The 20,471-nt window shown below is 34.3% G+C and overlaps 1 protein-coding gene across 10 annotated transcripts in view; it reads left to right on the forward strand.

The window, feature by feature from the left end:
- The window catches only part of Msrb3 (methionine sulfoxide reductase B3), a 180,664-nt gene that overhangs the window by 90,676 nt on the left and 69,517 nt on the right, over positions 1-20,471 (forward strand). The window contains exon 7 of one of the 10 annotated variants that reach the window (XM_087192252.1): positions 1,826-1,962. The exons of the other annotated variants lie outside the window; for them this stretch is intronic. Within the exon in view, the coding sequence (XP_087048378.1) occupies positions 1,826-1,899 (74 nt within the window). The 3' untranslated portion in view covers positions 1,900-1,962. Of the gene's footprint in view, positions 1-1,825; positions 1,963-20,471 lie in introns of those variants that run through there. 10 annotated transcript variants of the gene reach the window in all.

The following is a 20,471-nucleotide window of genomic DNA, read 5'->3' on the forward strand; positions in this document are numbered from 1 at the left end:
TTTTTTTATGTTTTATTGGGTACTGATGGAAAATTAAAATCACTTTAAGCCATTGTTTTCTATCTAGTAAGACAGCATTTATATGCTCACAGTGGCATATAAACCTTGTCAGATGTTTTCTTCTCCTTAAGCATGAATATAGCTATGTGATCCTCAAGTTTGTCTTTATGTCACTTGCTGAGATTTGTGTATACTTCAGAGTTTCTGATGGTGTTTATAATTAAAACACAGCATGTGATTCCTGTTCCACACCAACAAATTATGCCCTGTTGATAAACAACAAATTATGCTGTTGGGAGTAAAATTTTTTTTAATTACAAGAGAAAATAATTTGCAGAAAAATATACAACTTTTTGAGTTTAAAAATGACATTCTTAATATGGTATGAGTTTCACAATAATTTAACTTGAAAGCTTTTGCTTCTTATATTTACAGAAGAACCAAATGCTGTAACTTCTTTTCATAATATTCTTAAGGAGCTAGCAGGGCCAGGGATTTAGCTCAGTGGTGCCACACTTGCCTGGAAGTGCCATGGTCCTGAGTTCAATCCCCGGTACCAAAAAAAAAAAAGGAGCTAGTATGCTTTTATTCATAAGCTTCATCTTTTATGGCATTGTTTTATGAATTTCTCCAATTTGGTGAGACTCTTTAACTATGAAATCTGTATATTTAAGTTAACAAAATCACCTAATTTAAGAAGTAAGAATCCCCAATACCAAAAAGAAAAAAAAGAAGTAAGATTCCAGAACTCCATCTATTTTGTGTATTTTGGGGCTCCTCAATTATATATGCCGGTGATAGTACAAGATAAACATTTTGATAAATAATGTTTACTAAATTGAGACTACTGGTGTGATGACATTGTCCTGTTTTATTGATTTGTAGAAGGTGTCTCAAAATTGAATGAAAGTCTTTTTCACTTTTCAGTAGTTAACATCTCTAAGTATAGTAAGACATAAATGAATAAAATTGATGAAGAGTAAATTTTTGTATAAAATTGCATGTCTTCTTTATCTCTGCCATTCAGTCACCAAATATTAGTAAGAACTCACTTCATTATGATCTGAACTAATTCTCTAAACATCAAGCTGGCAACTGGTTTTAGGGTACAAGATCTGGAATATAGCTTTTAAAAAGGGAAAAGTCCACTAGGCTCACTCTAAAGGTAAAATCTGGAAAAAGTGCACTGAACTGAAATATTTGGTAGCTATTGTCAAAGTCAGATAATTTATGTCAAATTTTCAAATGCAAATTAAAACGTGCTGCTAAATTCCTGTTCCAGAGCTTAGGATTTATCATAGAAATAGTTATAACATCTGTACAGATGCATATCTTTCATTCTTGTGACACTTGTTTTCTTCAAGTTTTTTTTTAAATGTCTGTCATGAACAACATCTGCATGTCTTTGAAAACTACAAATTTCTGTACTCTTAAAACCTTATGGAGAATACTGATTAAATGTTTAGTTATTCTTTTGATTTTGAATTAAAATATGGAGCAGATTCATATGGTTTCAAATTAAGAAACAGGTATTTTTTCTTATAACCTCTTTTAGCATAGTGTTGAATGAGGAATCGTGAGAAAGGAAGTGAGAAGTGTATATTTTGCCATTTTATATCATGAAAATTTTGATTAGAAATAAGGTAGCATATTGGAACAATTAATTGTAGAACTTTAATAGGTTCAGATTCTCTATTCATCAAATACAGAATGTAAACTAGCTCTGTATATATGTATATATATATACAAATATATGTTTACGTATATATAGAGGTAAAGACATATATATGTGCATGTGTATTTATACACATTATTTTTTTTTCAGTGAAAGTACCCAATTTATGCAGAGCTTACAGCACATATATAGTTTGTGTAAATGAGTTTCAGGCTGTAAAATGAAATTCTGGAAGAAGAAAGGAATATTTTCATTGCTACTACATGGTAAAAAATTTCAGTTGTTGAATGTATACTAAATGATCAACCTAGAGATTAATATAAATATTTTAATCAGAATTTTATAAATTATTTGTATGAAAGCATTCCATAAATAACCTCCTTGTTCTTATAAAGTTAAAAATTTTATAATGATAAATTTCAACTGTATTTAAAAATAGAAGATAGTAAGTACATTGAGCACTCAACATAACCATTATCTAAAGTGTTCTATTATTAATACTTTGCCGTATTTATTTCATCTGTATTTTTGTTTGAAATATTTTGAAGTGAAATATGTACATTTATGTGATCTTTAAAACCTAAAAATCTTGTCTCAACTTATTGAAATGGGTCACTTTTCATCTATCTTGGAAATTTGAGTCACATACAAATTGTGGAAAAGATTGTGGCACCTCCATGTCCACATTCAGATAAAGAGAGTGAAAATTCTATTTACGATGAATTGTGTAGTTAAGATATCTTTCAATCAAAATTAATTCTGATCTGAGAATCCCAGCAATGTTCTATCCTCACAATTAATTTAGTTGAAATTTTAGCTGCCATTTAGATATGGTCTCTTTGTACTGATTTATATATTGATTAAAAACCCTTTGTTGTTGTTGATTTATAAGTCGACTGGCTTTGTCAATTGAGTAAAGTGAGCCCACTTTCTTTCTAAAGGCGTTTTAAGCTTTCCATTTTAACACTGCTTCCTAGTTGATGTAGTAATAATGTTGCTTTCCTAGGATCATGTGGAGTTGGTGATTTTACTAATAGAGTAAAACAGACTTCCTTTTATGTTCAGAAGTAGCAAGAAGCTGTGCTCTTCTCCCCACCTCCCAAGAAGGGAAGTTAGTTGATGCTGGAGGAAGCAGAGCATTGAGTTTAATGTAGTGATTAAACATGAAAGCCATATATCAAATCTCAGGAGAAACATACTTTTGAAAGAGGCAGAGAACTGTGGAGCATATTGCATGATAGGCTATATAAACAGAGCCCCGGAGGTCACTGTGTGGATGCAAACCAATTAAATAAAGAACTTACTGGCTTTGCTTTCTATCATCTCGATGGGGAGGATCACAAGTTAACATGCACAGGGTTGAAGTATAAACTTTGCTAGATTAAGCTAGGCACCTTTGGAAACTCCATTAACTCTTTCAATCCACCACCAGGATTTTTTAAAAAATCAAGGCTCCTAGGAAGTTAAAAATAAAAATTGAAAATATATGCTTTTTTGGCCCTTCTGAACATACCCTTCAGGAAAGGTGCTTGTAATGAGTTGAAAGGAAGGGAAAAAAAAAATAGAGAATGAGCATCTGGAAAGACCCAGAGTTGACTGTACAGAATGCACACATGTCTTTCAAAAACAATCCATTTGGAAAAGCAGAATAACTGGCAAAAGATGTTTTTATCTTCTTCAGAATTCTGGATATAAAGCAAAGATATAGTTAGAATTTACTGATCACTAATACAACATCAGAATACTGTTAATTCTGCTCTATTCTAAATGAGAAGAACCTGATACTTATAAGTTAATAACTATATGTTAAGGATGACTGGTAGGCTAATTCTGCACTTTTAACCATCTCAGGTAATGTTTGGGTTAGAAAATAAAATACCAGCTTAAATGGTATAGTGTCGTGGTCCATAAACATTCAAAACAATTTTTTTCTATAGAGTCATGTTAGCTGAGAAAATGCATAAGCTTATATTTAGTGGTTGTTGATTTTGAACTGCTTGGAATAGCTATACTAAGGAAATGGGCTTATAGAACACAGCAACTCAAAGGTATAAGATTTCATGAAAGCAAATTATGGAGGATTAAGAAACCTAATGAGCATGGTTTAGTGTGTAGGGTTGAGGCGGGAGCTCAGTATTAAATAAAGCCCAAGAGTGTAGAAGGTTAGGAGATCCTAAAAGACACGATAATAAAAGGCACAACAGAATATAATTATCCTGAAAGGAGGAAAACCTCCAAGGAACAAAAAGCAGCTAGTGTCGCTTTTGGGACCTGTGGTTAAAAAGGAATCTACACACTAGGATAAGGAAATCAAAGAATACAATCAGTTAATGCATACGGGCAGTGAAAAATAGAGTGGGCTGTTCTGGTAGCCAGTAAGTTGAAGGAAAATGAGGAATTTGAATGTAGTAGACCTAGAGTTTTGAAAACTTAGTCAAATTGTTTCATCTGTTAATAAGTTTTCAAAACTCTTCTAAAGAAATATTAATGAGGAAAATATTTTCAGTTCTTACGTGTGAGAATATGTTGACAATACAATTCAGTTTGGTCATTTTAAGTTTCTTTTCTTTTTTTTTTCTATTAAATTCTTTTATTGGTACATTGTAGGTATACAACACAATTACATTTCTCATTGGGAATTGTACCTTTACATAATGCATCTTGGTTCTTATTTTTTCCCCATTCCTAGCCCTCTCTTCACACCCTCCACCCTTCCCTATTTACAAAGACTTTATTTCCATTTTTTCCATTTCTCATCATTTTTTCCTTTCCCTTCTTTCCTTTTCCCTGCCCCTCCCACTACCCCTACCCCTTTGGACCTTTTCTTCCTATTTTAGATTATCGATTATTCATTCTAATCATTAGTACATTTTAGGTATACAATATAATGACATTCATCATTGGAAATTTGCACCTTTACATAGTCTCTCTTGGTTCTTATTTTTCACCCTTGTCCAGCCCTCCCTTCAACCCCTCCAGTCCTCCCTATTTACAAAGATTTTGTTCCTATTTTTCCATTTTCTCATATTAATCCCATTCCCTTCTATCCTTTCCCCTAGCCCTCCCACTTCCTTCCCCTTTGCCCCTTTTCTTCCTATTTCACATTACCTATTATACATTTAGTCCTTATTTACACTTTCAGTTTCTCACACCAGAGAAACTATTTGGTATTTACACATGTGTGTCCTATTTATTTCACTTAAGAGTATTGCCTCAATGTGCATCCACTTAGCTATAAATGTCTCTAATTTCTCATTTTTTATGGCTGAGTAGTACTCCATTTTATAAAAAAACCCCACATTTTCTTTATCCAGTCTCCAGTTGATGGGCATTTGGGCTGTTTCCAAGTTTTAGCTATTACAAACTGTGCTGCTATGAACATGGGCACACGTATATCACTGTGGTATGATTCTTTTAATTCTTTGGGGAAGATACCCAGCAGTGGAATAGCTGGGTCAAGTGGGACTTCCAGTCCTAGTTCTTTGAGGTATCTCCATACTGCTTTAAACAGTGGTTGCACCAGTCTACACTCCCACCAGCAGTGGAGCAGGGTTCCTCTTTCCCCACAGCCCTGCCAGCATTTGTTATTGGTTGATTTCATGATAGCAGCCATTCTTTCTGGAGTGAAGTGGAATCTCAGCGTTTTCATTTGCATTTCTCGAATGACCAGTGATGTTGAACATTTTTTCATGTGTTTATTTGCTATTTCTACTTCTTTGTCTGAGAAATGTCTGTTCATTTCAGATGCCCATTTTTGGATTGGGTCTTTAAATTTGGGAGGTCTGATCTTTTTAAGTTCTTTATAGATTCGAGATAGTAGACCTTTGTCTGAGGAAGAGCAGGTGAAGATTTTTCCCACATTGTGGGTTGTCTCTTCACACTGCTGGTGGTTTCTCTTGCTGTGCAGGAGCTTTTTAATAAGAAGAGATCCCATTTGTTGATTGTTTGTGCTAATTCATGGGCAACTGAGGTTTTGTTCATAAAATCTTTTCCTACACCGATGTCTTCAAGGGTTCTACCTAACCTCTGTTCCAGCTGGTTCAGAGTTTCTATTGTAATATTTAGATCTTTAATCCATTTCGATTTTAGTTTAGGACATGGTGAGAGATATAGGTCTAGTTTTAATCTTTGGCAAGTTGAAGCCCAGTTTTTCCAGCACCATTTATTAAAGAGGCTATCTTTCCTCCAGTGAGGGTGTTTGGCTCCTTTATTGAAGATGAGATGGCTGAGTGTGTCTGGCGTTGTTTCTGCATCTTCTAATCTGTTCCACTGGTCCTCAAGTCTGTTTCTTTGCCAGTACCATGTTGTTGTTATCACAGTAGCTTCATAGTATAGTTTCAAGTTGGGGGTTGTGATACCCCCTGCCATGTCTCTGTTGCTTAAATTGCTTTTGCTATTGTGGGTCTCTTCTTGTTCCAACTGAATTTTTGGATTGTTTTCTCAAGATCCATGAAGTATGCTGCTGGGTTTTCAATTGGGATTGCATTGAATCTATATAGCAGTTTTGGAAGTATGGCCATTTTCACTATATTGACCCTTCTTACCCAGGAGCAAGGGATGTCTTTCCATTTTCTGATATCATTTTAAATCTCTCTTTTCAGAGTGCTATAGTTTTCAGAGAAGAGGTCTTTGATTTTTTTTTTTGTTAGGTTGATTCCTAGGTATTTCAGTTCTTTGGATGCTATTGTGGAAGGAATTGTTTGTCCTATTTCTCTCTCAGTGAGTCTGTCATTGGTGTAGAGGAAAGCTATTGATTTTTGTGTTTTGACCTTGTATCCAGCTACTTTACTGAGTTTGGTTATTAAGTCTAGAAGACTTTTGGTGGCATTCTTGGGGTCTTCTAGATAGAGTATCATGTTTTCTGCAAATAAAGACAATTTGACTTCTTCATTTCCTATGTTTATTCCTTTATTTCTTTCTTTTGTCTAATTGCTGTGACCAATGTTTCCAAAACTATATTGAACAAGAATGTTGATAGTGGACATCCTTGTCTTGTTCCTGATTTTAGTGTGAAGCATTTCAGTTTTTGACCATTTAGTGTGATACTGGCTGTTGATTTTTCATAGATGGCTTTTATCAGACTGAGGTAGAGACCATCTGTTCCAATTTTTTGTAGGGTTTTTTTATCATAAATGTGTGTTGGATTTTGTCAAATACTTTTTCTGCATCTATGGAGATAATCATATGTTTCTTTGTCCTTGGCTCTACTGTTATAGTGTATTACATTGATTGATTTGTGTATGTTGAACCATCCCTGTGTCCCTGGAATGAATCCTACTTCGTCAGGATGTATGATCTTTTTGATGATCTTCTGCATTCTATTTGCCAGTATCTTATTAAGGATTTTTTGCATCTATGTTCATTAGTGAGATTGGCCTATAGTTCTCCTTTTTTGGTTGGGTCTTTCTCTGGTTTGGGGATCAAGGTGATGCTTGCTTCCAGGAATGAATTCGGGAGTATTACTTCCTTTTCAATTTCATTGAAGAGTTTAAACAGTAATGGCAGTAGTTCCTCTCTAAATGTCTTGTAGAATTCAGCAGTGAAGCCATCAGGACCTGGGCTTTTCTTCATTGGTAAGTTTTTAATTACATTTTCAATTTCATTGGTTGATATTGGGTTGTTCAGAATTTTTAGGTCTTCTTCATTCAACTTTGGTAATTCCTACATATCTAGGAATCTGTCCATTTCTTCTGTGTTTTCCATCTCATTGCCATGTAAGTTCTGGAAGTAGGTATTGATGATCCTCTGGGTTTCTGCTGGGTCTGTTGTAATTTCACCCTTTTCATTCCTAATTGCATGGATTTGGGCCTTTTCTTTCCTTTTTCTGATAAGGTTGGCTAAGGGTTTGTCAATTTTGTTTATTCTTTCAAAGAAACAACTCTTGGCTTCATTAATTTTTTGTATTGTTCTCTTAGTCTACATTGAATTGATTTCTCCTCTGATCTTTATAATTTCCTCCATTGTTTGATCTTTGGGCTTGTCCTGTTCTTCTTTACCTAGAAGCTTGAGCTTCAGCATCAGGTTGTTTAATTGAGCTCACTCTCTTTTCCTAATATGTGTATTCACTGCTATGAATTTCCTTCATAAGACAGCTTTCATTGTGTCCCATAGCTTCCCATATGTTGTATTGTCATTTTCATTGATTTGTAGGAACTGTCTGAGTTCCTTTAATTTCCTCTGTGACCCATTAGTTATTCAGAAGTGTGTTGTTCAATTTCTATGTGTTTATGAAATTTTTTGAGTTTCTTTTGCTATGGATCTCCAATTTCATCGCACTATGGTCTGATAATATACAGGGGATAACTTCACTTTCTTTGCACTTAACATAAACATGTTCTATGAGTGAGTATGTGAGTTCTATGAGTTCTATGAGTGAATATTTTAGAGAACAACCCATGTGCAGCTGTGAAGAATGTGTATTCTGATTTTGTGGGTTGGAAGACTCTGTAAACATCCGTTAAGTTCATTGGTTCAAGAGTTCAATTGAGTTCTAGTATTTCATTATTTATTTTTTGTCTAGTTGATCTATCCATTTGTGACAGTGGGGTATTGGGGTCCCCCACTACTATTGTATTAGTGCATATATGACTTTTCATATCCGTTAGTATTTGTTTTATATAGTTGGGCGCACTAGCATTTGGTGCCTAGATATTTAAGATTGTCATCTCTTCCTCTTGGATTGTTCCCTTTACAAGGATGTAGTGTCCTTCTTTGTCTCTCTTAATCAGTGTTGGTTTGAAATCCACTTGGTCTGCAAAGAGGATAGCTACTCCTGCTTTTTTTCGGGTTCCTGTCACATGGAGTATATAGTTTTCCACCCTTTAACTTTCAGTCTATGAGTTTCCTTTTGAATTAAGTATGTTTCTTGTATGCAGCATATTGTTGGATTTTGCTTCTTGAGCCATTCTGCCATTCTATTTCTTTTGATTGGTGAATTGAGACCATTAACATTGATGGTTATAACTGATACATATTAACTTATCATTGTCATGACTTTTTCTTTTTGTTGCATTCTCTCCCTTTACATTTAATTTCTTGTTGCATCTGATGGGTTCATTCTGCTGTGCTTCCTGAGGTTGTGATCCTCATTGTCTGTTCCTAAGATATTATCTAAAATTTTTTGGACTACTGGTTTGGTATTCATGAAGTTCCTATGGTCATCTTTGTCATGAAAATATCTTATTTCTCCATCAAGTTTGAAAGATAGTTTTGCAGGGTACAACAATCTGTGTTGGAGGCTATTTTCCTTTAGGCCTTGGAATACATTACTCCAAGCTCTTCTTGCCTTGATGGTTTGTGTTGAGAAGTCTGCTGTGATTCTGATGGGCTTTCCTTTGTATGTGATTTATTTCTTTTCTCTAACTGCTTGTAGAACTTTGCTCTGTTGAGTTTCTGGAATCTTGACAACTATATGCTTATGTGTAGATTTTTTTTGATCAAGGCTATTTGGAGTCCTATATGCCTCACTTATGTGTATGTCAAGTTCTTTTCCCCTGCCATTACTTCAGTGAACTGTTTTTTTAATGCCATCTGCACTCTCTCCTGTTTCTTTGTTGACTTCAATCAGTTTTATGTTATTCTTTGCATTGTGTAGCAGCTGCTGGATTGATTTCTCATGGTCCTTTACAATTTTGAAGCAATTTTTCTTTTCCTGGTCACTAATTGCAATCTTATCTTCTATATCTGAAATTCTGTCCTCACATTGGCTTATTCTGCTGTGTAGACTTTCAATGGAGTTTTCTTTTTTTGGTACTGGGGATTGAACTCGCAACTTTGTGCTTGCAAGGCAGGCAGCGGAACCACTGAGTTAAATGCCCAGCCCAATTAATGCCATGGTTTTCATGATAATGTTTTTTTTCTTTTTTTGTTACCAAGGATTGAGCTTGGACCTTGCACTTGCGAGGAAGTCACCACAACCACTAAGCTAAATCCCTGGCCCTCAGTGGAGTTTTTGATCTCCTGGAAATCTGTTTGCATGTGTTTTATGGATTCCATTTGTTTCCTATGTTGGGATTCCATCATGTTCCTCCCCTCCCCTCTAGATTTATTAATCATATTTTGCACTATGACCACAATCTCTGGTTATATTTTTTTATAGTGAAATATAATTATTTCTCCAAAAGTTTTTTTGTATAAGTACTATATATTTTATGTAAATTAAGAATTTTATAAGTAACAAATACAGTCATGTCTGATATGGAAGCAACTGCATAGAACTGTGCATTTTCATGTTTGTTTAAAGTTAAATAGTATGAGGGCTGGGGATTCAGCTCAGTGGTTTCGCTGCCTGCTGCACAAGCTGCAAGGACCCGAGTTTGATCCCCGGTACCAAAAAAAAAAAAAGATAAATAATATGAATGAATGTATGAATTAAAAAGAAAATTTTAATGTTCAACTGAATACCATTTTTTAAATTGGCAACTCAATTTATTCATATTCAATTCCACAACATTTTTGATCATACACTCTGATCAGGCTTTGTGCATTGCTGTGAATGAGCTAGTTGTAAATTATTTTTGTATGATTCAGTATCTAGCAGAAATAACTCTTGGTACAGAAATATACAATTGGTAGGATATTCTTACCTGATTGTGATAAGCATGAAAGAAAGTTCCCTCTCTACTGACTGTTCAGTTTTTATTTAACAAGCCAAGGATTTTTTATTATTATTATAGTTTTGTGCTTGTATATAAATCTAAATGAAATATAATCACATCTTAGTGTCATTTTGTTAAAAGCAGTTGATTAAACAGCTGATTGAACACCTGCTTACTGTTACAATATTTGAGAATTCATAAATTTGCTGGTATGGGTAACAATAAAATAGTGATGAATGGATATTTTTTAAAAGTAAGAAATCATGTAAATAAAGATTCATTGTTCAAAAGAGTTACTTTAAACATAGAGATCTGCATCTCCATACAGCCAGCTTTATTAATAAGCATACATGACTATAGATTCCCGACAAAACATTTAAAGACAGATTATTCTTTGATATATTTAGTTTTAATCTCTATTTTATGTTTGGCTTTTAAGAAAATAATCTTTACGGCTTTCAAAATACTTCTTTGTTTTGTTGGAATCCAGTAATAGTGGGCCTTTTATAAAATGGTGGGAACTTTTATTTTTCTTACAGCTAGATTCAGTGATTCTCTTTTGGCATGGTTTTTCCTAAAGATATTTTTCCAATTCACATCAATTTTGATATGTATGATATGTTACAACACAAGTCATGGCTCTCTGTAGCAAAAATCTGAAAGCTTCTCTACTTATCTGTTATCTGGTTTTGTCACTAAGTCATCAGGATGATTTTATATAGGATGATCAGAAACAGGAAATCTATGGCTTAGAAAATGTTTTAATCTGTCAAATAACTTATCATGGAAATCTAGTAAAAATGATATAATTAATGACTGAAGGAGATTAAAATATTTTCACATTCTGTTTTTAATGACCACTAAAGTTTCTACACTAAAATTTATAACTAGTAAAATATTACAGGAAAAATATATCGTTTATAATCTACTTGAAGTTGTTTTTACCTTATCAAATTGTGCTTGCTTTTTAGCCATGACAGCAGAAATTAAGCACAAATTTTAACTAAAATATAGCTTTTGTGCTATAATTAAATATATTCATTAAAGTGTTAAGATTTACTAGCTTTCGCATAAAAGATGTAAGATTAAGTAGAGCAGCAATTCAATTAGTATTTGAATTTTAAAAAAATGTATAATTAGGAGCGCTTCATTATTTGGAAATAGACCATTTTAGAAAGCTTAACTATAAATTTTTTCTATGTGCATAAATCGGTGGCAGGTGTAGCTATTAATGTTGGAATTTTGCCCATTGATTCTATTTGCTGTGTCTTTTTTATACAGAGATAATGATGTGTATTCATTCTCTGTCTTATTTACCTAGAGGAAGTCTTTTTAATCCCTCATTTTTCTCCTTCACTGAGGTTATGTGTAAATATTATATAAAATAGCAAATGAAAGGAAGTCTGTTTTGTCTAAAGATACCATTCATCTTAAACAAATCCATCAGTGTGTCTGAAAAGAGATGAATTTTGTTGGGTGAGAGGAGGATAATGATTAGAACAAAGAAAAAATGTATTGCAAACTATATGAATTAGTATTAAATCCCTTTAAAAATTGGATATATTTTCCTGATTGCATCTACTTAGGGAAATCAATTAAGTCACACCCTTACATTGTCTCAGCATTTCTTAAATTTCCATTACTACTGGAATATAATTTTTATTAAAACTTGCAAAGATTTCTGACAGAAATCTGAAGCTAATCTTTAATCAGGTATCTTATAGCATAGTCTGGCAAGCCATGTGTATGAATTTATAACTCCAATATAGGAAAATAATATATTACTTTCTTTTAATTATTTTTAATTGTAAAACTGCTCAAAATTAAATAACTTTCTTTAACTTCCAATACTTTCAACACTTTAGGGACAGAGTCCTCTTTAATTCATCTATTATATTTATCCCTAACAATAAGTGCAATTAGGTCACTGACAAAATAAATTTTTAAGTCATAGCTAACTGAATTAATCTTAATTATTAACATTTCCTTATCTATATGTATTGTGAAAATGAATGTATTTGATATTGGACCTGCTTCCCCGTTCCCCCCTCCCTTCTCCTCCCCTCCCCTCCCTCACTCCTTCCCTCTCTTCCCTTCCTTCCTGTGACTGAACCCAGGGCCTCACCTATGCTAGGCCAGCACGCTACCACTGAGCTGTATCCCTAATCCCCCACCAACTTCCCTATTAAATCATTAATTTTGAGACAGGATTATTACTAAATTTTCCAACATGGGCTTGAACTTTAAATCCTTTTGTCTCAGCTTCCTGATCAGCTGGAAATACAGGTGTGGCCTACTGTGCCCTGCTCTTGTGGTTCTTTTCTTTGCTTTTGATGGATTAAAATTCACCCCTTAAAAAATTTCTAGTTGTATTTCTCATATAAGAGAAACCATGAGATATTTAAGCTTGTGTGTCTGATTTATTTAACTTATTTACCTGGATGCAAGTTGCATCCGTTTACCTATGAATGCCTTGTTTATTTTTCTTTATGGCAGAGTAGCACTCCATTATATATAAATATACATAGGAAGCAAGGAGATTTTTTTTTCAAATGAATAGGGGAACAAAAGATGGAGGGAGGAAATAGAGAGGGAAGGGAAAGGGGATGGAAAAATTTGAGGGGGAAAATGATGACAGTAGAGCTTTTGCTAATGGGAAAGGGACCAAGAGTTAGAAGGAGCAGGGATGAAGGGGTTGGGTGGAGGAGGAAAAGAAAAATAAAAAAGAATTAAGATGTATTATATATGTGTGTGCCAATTTCCCATGATAAATTGATCACTTACTGCAAACATGAACTAATAAAAAAATTCTAGTTGTAAGTTAAAAAATACCTTCTCTATTTATTCTACCTATCATTTAATTTTTTTTTTTTAATTTTTTTTTTTTTGGTACCAGGGATTGAACTCAGGACCTTGTGCTTGCGAGGCAAGTGGCAGAACCACTGAGCTAAATCTCTGGCCCTACCTACCATTTAGTTTTAACAAACATATTGGCCATGTGTTTTATTGTTGTTAATGTTAGGAATTAATTAACCTACTTCCCATTCTCCCAATTTAAGAACTTTAATATTCTTTTAATGTGTCTCTGACTCCCATACATTTCTCATTATGCCTCTCTTCTTAAAAATCATTTCTTAAGAATTTCATTAAGCATTATAGCCCCATTATTAACTGTTAGATTTAACAGTTTACTGTTACCTATTTACTCTCCACTGTTTCTTGTAGCCTATGTATTTATCTATCTTAGATTTATTTTTTATTTTACCATAGAACTTCTTTGGATATTCTTTCAGAAATGGTTCTAGATAGCAGACTGAGTCATTTTATGTACTGTAGATTGTTTACTCAGACCTACAATATCAGAAAGAATTTAGGGGTAGAAGACACACCATTGGAAATTTATTTCTGAAGAATAGAAGTTGAAGAAAAGAATTTACATGATTCTAGGATCCTTATGTGTTCTTACATTAATGGCAGATTTTATTTTTGAATAATGAACTTTTTCACAGGTGTAATTTGAATTTAGTATATAACTCATTCATCTAAATTATTTTTTTCTAGGAGGAAAAAAAGGAACTTGTTAGACATCAAACAGTTAAAAATAAGTACTTCAATAAATACAAAATAAGCCTAATATCGAGGAGGACCATATTAAATATAATACCAGGTTCAATGTATTAAGATATGCATTTTTCCACATTATAGCTTAAGTTTGGCCTTGATAATTCTCAAGTTTTACTTTAAAAGCATTTTGAAATTCAGTACATGAAATTTAAGTTTTACTTGGAAGCAGCCCAATTGCCCATCAACTGGAGACTGGATAAAGAAAATGTGGGGTTTTTTATAAATGGAGTACTACTCAACCATAAAAAATGAGAAATTAGAGACATTTATAGCTAAATGAATGCACATCGAGGCAATACTGTTAAGTGAAATAAATAGGACACACATATGTAAATACCATATAGTTTCTCTAGTGTGAGAAACTGAAAGTATAAATAATGATTAAAAGGTATAATAGATAATGTGAAATAGGAAGAAAAGGGGCATAGGGGAAGGGGAAGTGGGAAGGGTAGGGGAAAGGAAAGAAGGGAATGGAGTTAATATGAGAAAATGAAAAACTGGAAACAAAGTCTTTGTAAATAGGGAGGTATGGAGGGGTTGAAGGGAGGGCAGGGGAAGGGGGAAAAAGTAAGAACCAAGAGAGATTATGTAAAGGTGCAAATTTCCAGTGATGAATGTCATTATATTGCATACCTAAAATGTACCAATAAAATTAATTTTAAAAAATAAAAAAATAAAAAAAATAAATTTAAGTTTTAAAGAAGTATTATCTTTGTTCAAATTGGAGCACAAGTTGCACCAGTTCTTAAATGTTATCCATTTTCTGATACTTAGTTAAATTTAAAACATGTTAGAGCAATCTAAGGGATGACAGGATTTCAACTTGTTTTTTTAGTTCACAAAAATTAAAGAAGCACAAATTTTTTGTGTGTGTCAGCTTAGTTGTAAGTAAATGTATAGAATTATCTGTTGTGCAGATATGTGCTTTTAATATAGTCTGTATTTTGTATTTCTTTATCTTATCTCATTCCAACTTTTGAGTTTATGTAAAACTGTAGTGGAGATCATAGATGACAGGGTTACAGTACAACAGCACTATCTTTTTTTATGAGCATTTGGGGAGTAATTTTGACATGCCAAGTCTCCAGTTTGAGAAAGAAGGTTAACAAACAAACAGATATAAGGGGACAATTCAGCAACATGAATAAATAAGTAAAAATAAAATCAATGGAAATAAAGAATAAAAGGTCTATATGTTTTTATGACTTTTGAATTTTATTTTGAAATGGTTTTCTAGAAAAAAAATCATACTGTATTTTCACAAACTTAGTATAGTGGTTTTTTTCCCTGAACACACTAAGCGATTGTATTAATCAGCTTTCTCATTGCTAGAACAAAATATTTGATACCCACAACTCGGATGAGGAAAGATTTAATTTGGCTCATCAGTTTGGTGTTTCAGTTCATGATCAGCTTGCTCAAAGCCAGAAATGGCATGTTGGAGGAAAGCTGCTTGCCTCATGGCAGCCAGAATGTAGAAATAAAAGGGAGGAGCCCAGGCTAAGAATATAAGCTTCCAGGTCATGGCCCAAGTGACCCACTTCCAAACAAGTGAGACTATGTGGTGGTGGAGGGAGATGTTAGCTTTAAACCATAACAGTATAGCCCTGGCTCCCAAAAGGCTTGTATCCATCTTGTTATACAAAATGTATTTAGTTCATCTCTAAGAGTTGCAAAAATCTTAACAGTTAAGCGTTGTTGAAAAATCCAAGTTCCAAATTTTCTGAGATTCAGGACAAACTCTTAGCTGTGAGGCCCTATGAAAATCAAAAAGAAAGATAAATACTTCTAGTGTCCAGTAGTGCATGGTAAACATTCCCATTCCCAGAGGTAAGAATAGAAGAATAAAAAGGATTCAGACCAAAACTCAGTAGGGAAAACATAAAGTACAATACATCCATGTCCAGCACTGGGCACAAATTATGGTGAACCATGAACTGCAAAGGGCTTGGGCAGCACCATCCCTATGGCTTTGTTGGTTGCAGTTGACATTGACCTCTCTCTTGAGCAGGCTCCACTCATTACCTGTGGTTTTCCTCAGCAGATGTTCCACATTTCTGGCATCTCCAACTTCCTGGAGTTTCTACTGCTTCTTCAACTTCACTCTCACTGTTTCAAACTTTACGCTTTCAGTGGCTTCTGGGAGGCACTGTGACTTTGTCATGCATTTTGGTTCAGCCTTCTAGGCCTTCTTCTAAAATCTGAGTAAAAGCTTCTCTGACCCCATAGCTCTTGCATTCTGCCTGCCTGAAAAATCAGTATCCATGGATGATGCCAAAGTCTGCTGCTTACTCCCTCTTCCTGGGATCATGGCTGCATTGGTCTTTGAGGAAACATTTCTCTAGGTGTCCCTGAATAAGCAGGGTATTCTGGGGATCTCTTCGCAAAGGAAAGACTTACAAGGAAATTTACCCTTTAATACCCTTGAGCCTGTGATAGGTGGGTTTTTACCATTTGCTCTGATGCCCTCAAAGGATCTCTTCTATTTTGATGCAAAATACTTGAGTTCTTTTTATTGCTAGTATTTTTAGCAACCACAATGACTTTGGTTCCAACTTCACAGGCACGTCCTTGCTGGACAAGCTGCAAAACATTCAGTTCTGCTTTGTGTTCTGTATCTTAGTATATGTACATCTGGCTAAAAATTGCCAACAGTACCCATGCCACACCCTGAACACTGATCTGCTTTGAAATTTCCTCTGCTAAATCAATTAGTCTGTCACATTTAGATTCTACTTCACACAAAGTCTTGCAACATGGACAACATGGAAAAACTATGATTTATTTTCCAGAATAAAACATGCATGATCTCTAGTCCAGTTTCCAGTAGAGTTCTCATTCTCAACTGAAACCTTACAAGCCTTGCCTTTACTGTCTCCATTCCTATTAGCATTCTCGTCTTCTGAGCTCTGACCAATATTACTGATTAATCTGTTTCCAAAATTTTAGGGCTTCTCTAGTCTTCCTCTCCAGATTTCTCCGAACTCCTCCTGCAAACCAGTTGTAGAGTCTTCTAAACCACATGGTTGGGTTTTATAACAGCAGTCGCTCCACTGTTGGTACTAATTTCCTGGATTAGTCAGCTTTCCCATTTTTGAGACAAAATATCTAACACCTACAATGTAAGGGAGGAGAGGTTTAATTTGGCTCATGGTTTTGAACTTTCAGTCCCTCTTCAGCTGGCACCAAGACAGAAACAGCATAGTGGAAGGCTATGGTGGAGGAAAGCTGTTCACCTCATAGCATCCGGGAAGCAGAGAGAAAAGGGAGGAACAAGGAACAAGAATGCTTCCTCTCAGATCAACCCCAAGTGATCCACCTCTTCTGGCCAGGCACCACCTTCTAACACATGAAACTTTTGGGGGACATTTTAGATGTAAGCCATAGCACCAACTCTGAGTGTTATTATCCTTTTTTTCCCTTCCAGTTCTGAATATTTCTACTTTTATTTTCTTATTGAATAAAAGGTATAATCTCATTAATTTGTATTTTAATAACTAGTGAGGTTGAATATTAATCTTATGTATGTTGATATTTCTAATTCTTTTATGAATTGTTTACTTTTTTGTGGGGAAGGGTGAGGTTAGGCATATGAGCAGGATTTGAGTCAAATAGACCATCATTTGGATCTTAGCTCTATCTTTAAAGTACTGTAAAATATTACTTGCAGCAAATAATATAGTCTCCCTGCACCAAAGTTTTGTAATTTATAAAATAATGTTTATAATTATAATATCTATCTGAATGTTGTGAAGATTAAATAAAATAGCATATAGTTCAAACATTTAGTGAAGTGCTTATTACATGTTAGTGAGGCTGTGGCTGGTGCTGCTGTTAAGACACTAAAGATAAAGCTTGAAATGTTTTAAGTTTTTTTGTTTTACATTTAACGTGATTTTTTTCCCATGGAAATTCAAAAAATTTTGTTAGTAGCATATGTTAGTCTTTTCATTCTTGTATTGTATTTATTTTGGAGTTATGCTAAGAAAATTGTTTTTCATACTCAATAGTATAAAAACACTATATGAGCATTTTTAACATGATTGAGTTATAAGTGGAATAATAAGTTTTCATGTCTCAGAGTGTAGAAGACTAATAGTCCTCTGTTCTTTTTATCTTTAGAACAATATTTGCATTTACTCTTGTCAAAAAAGTTTAGAAATATTATTTCACATATTTAACAAATTTTTTAAAAATGTTTAAGCTTTTGACAATGCATTCTCCTGTACATTTTGTATATTTAGGAAGGGCTTCATTGATTCTGTAAAGTGCTTTTGTGTCCACTAGAAAATGGCGGTGTCTTTGGGCCAATGAATTAGAAAAATGGTCATCTCACCTTTAATCACCACCACAATTCATGGGGCAGCTAAAAGACTCATGGGTCAAGACAAATATAAATAGGCCTGGAGCAGAGGAGACTGAGAGCTGGAGTTTAGATCTCCTTGGTTTCTTCTACCAGGCTCGTTTTTTTTGTTGTTGTTGTTTTTTTTTTTGGTACCAGGGAATCAAACTTGGGTCCTTGCATTTGCGAGGCAGGCAGCAAAACCACTGAGCTAAATCCCTGGCCCCAGACTCCTTTATGATGACCCACAATGCAGCACTTCATGAGGCAGCCCTATCCTTTAGTGTTATCACAAAATGGCTCTTGAAATAGTTTGAGAAATAGTGATTAGTTTATATAAATCCACTTGCATAATTAGACTTTAATTGAGCAGACTTTTACATAGGTACTTGCATAAAAGACAAAAAAAGTTCTAATGTGAATATTGTGATAAAAACTAAGGTAAGAGTGCACAGTTACCAATCATATAGATCCCTGTTCTTCTACCTTGGGTGAATTCAAGTGCTCTTAAGGACTGGCTTCTTACTTCTATTAAATAATCATGTTAATGATATATCTAGGGCCATGTCTTTTTCAATGCTTTTATTTTTATGGGAATATTGATCAGTATTATGTTGAGTCTATAGCAAAATGTGCTCTGCAGGAGTCTCACCGTGCAGCTGTACTTAGCCATCTATGATAACCTAACCTTTTACCATTTAATTTGTTACCTGTGGTTATTAGTTTTTCAGCCATTTATACTATATTACTTGGAGCTCTGATTTCTTTGTAACTATATTCTTTTTTACCCAAAAATCTCTTCACAAAATGCTTATTTCATATCTTTGCTTTAACTGAGATTTGTCTCTCTCTTAAACTGCCTCCTCCAACAATAATTGTACCCCACACCCATAGACAGCATCAACAGTAACTCTTTATTACCTCCCTTAGGGCTTCACCTTTACTTTCTCACACAAGAACTCTTCCTTTGAGGTTTACCAGCTTATACAACCACTCGTTGGCTTTCATCGTTACTGTGATTAATCTGTTCTCTGGCAGTAGCCTTTTACACTTGATCTTAGCCAAAAGGCTGAGAAGTGATGTAGTAGCCTTTTATTTGTTGAAGATTTTAGTCTCTCTAATTCTTGCCATCCTCATGTGTGACTTTATTAACAATATGGGCAGTCCAACCATCAACCAAGTTCAGCCTCCATGTCCTGCCCTTTCTTTTCCTGGTTTAAAAAAAAATTTTCTTCCTCACCAACCTAGACTATATGGTGACCATTTTGTTCATTTTTGTGCTCCTAAGGTCCTGGATTTGTTTTCCTCATGTTAAATTCCCCATAAAAATTCCCAGCTTTCTGCTTTCAGTTGTAACTCCTTCACCCCAGGAGTTTTCTGCTAAAGAAAAGAATGAAGCTATGGGTTAGCTGTCACTGGAGATTTATGATCTTCAATTTCATATTGACTCTTGGTACTACTCTGTAGTTTTCTATGTCTTCTCATTTTTCTTAAGACCCCTTTCTACCACCTTTTTCTTTTTGAGCAGTAATCTTGTCCCTATTTCCAGACAGAAATTGGAAGCTATGAAGTTTGAACTTTTCTCTCCTAAGACTACTACTATTGTACCTTATTCTTATACTCTTACTTCATGAGGAGGAACAGTTGTTCTTTTTTTTTGTCTAAAGTATTTCTGTCAGCTGTCTTACATGATATTACTCCATCAGTTATGTATTCTAATTCCTGAGTATAGAAGCACTTTGATTCTGCTTACTTCTTCCACATAGCCTGAAGGTGAACCCATGTAATCCTGTCATTAAAAAACCAAAACAGGGCCCAGGATTTAGCTCAGTGGTGCTGCCACCTGCATCACAAGCAGAAGGTCCCCGAATTCAATCCCCAGTACCAAGAAACAAAACAAAACATGACTCCTGCAATTTCATTTGTTTCTGATTTTCACATCTCTTTTTTCCATTGAATTCAAGTTTTTCTGTACATTACACTAACTGTTTCAACTTTGTCTTATTCGTAAGAAAAGTCTAATAAAAAGGACGAAGGACAACTCACAAATTACTAAAGGTCAATAAGTATTTGTGAAAATTTAACCAAAACTACTAACCATAGAAATGCAAATTGTATTAACTATAAAAATGTTTATCAAAAAATCAGAGGACTTAAAGGTATTGTTAGATGTTCACTGTTAAGTGCTAGTAATATAAATTGATGCACTCTTTCTGAAAAGCAGCTTGGTAAT

This window comes from Heterocephalus glaber, unplaced genomic scaffold (genome assembly GCF_053883595.1).
Source record: "Heterocephalus glaber isolate CG9 unplaced genomic scaffold, H.glaber_assembly_v1.0 deba00001569, whole genome shotgun sequence".
Taxonomy (NCBI): Eukaryota; Metazoa; Chordata; class Mammalia; order Rodentia; family Bathyergidae; genus Heterocephalus; species Heterocephalus glaber.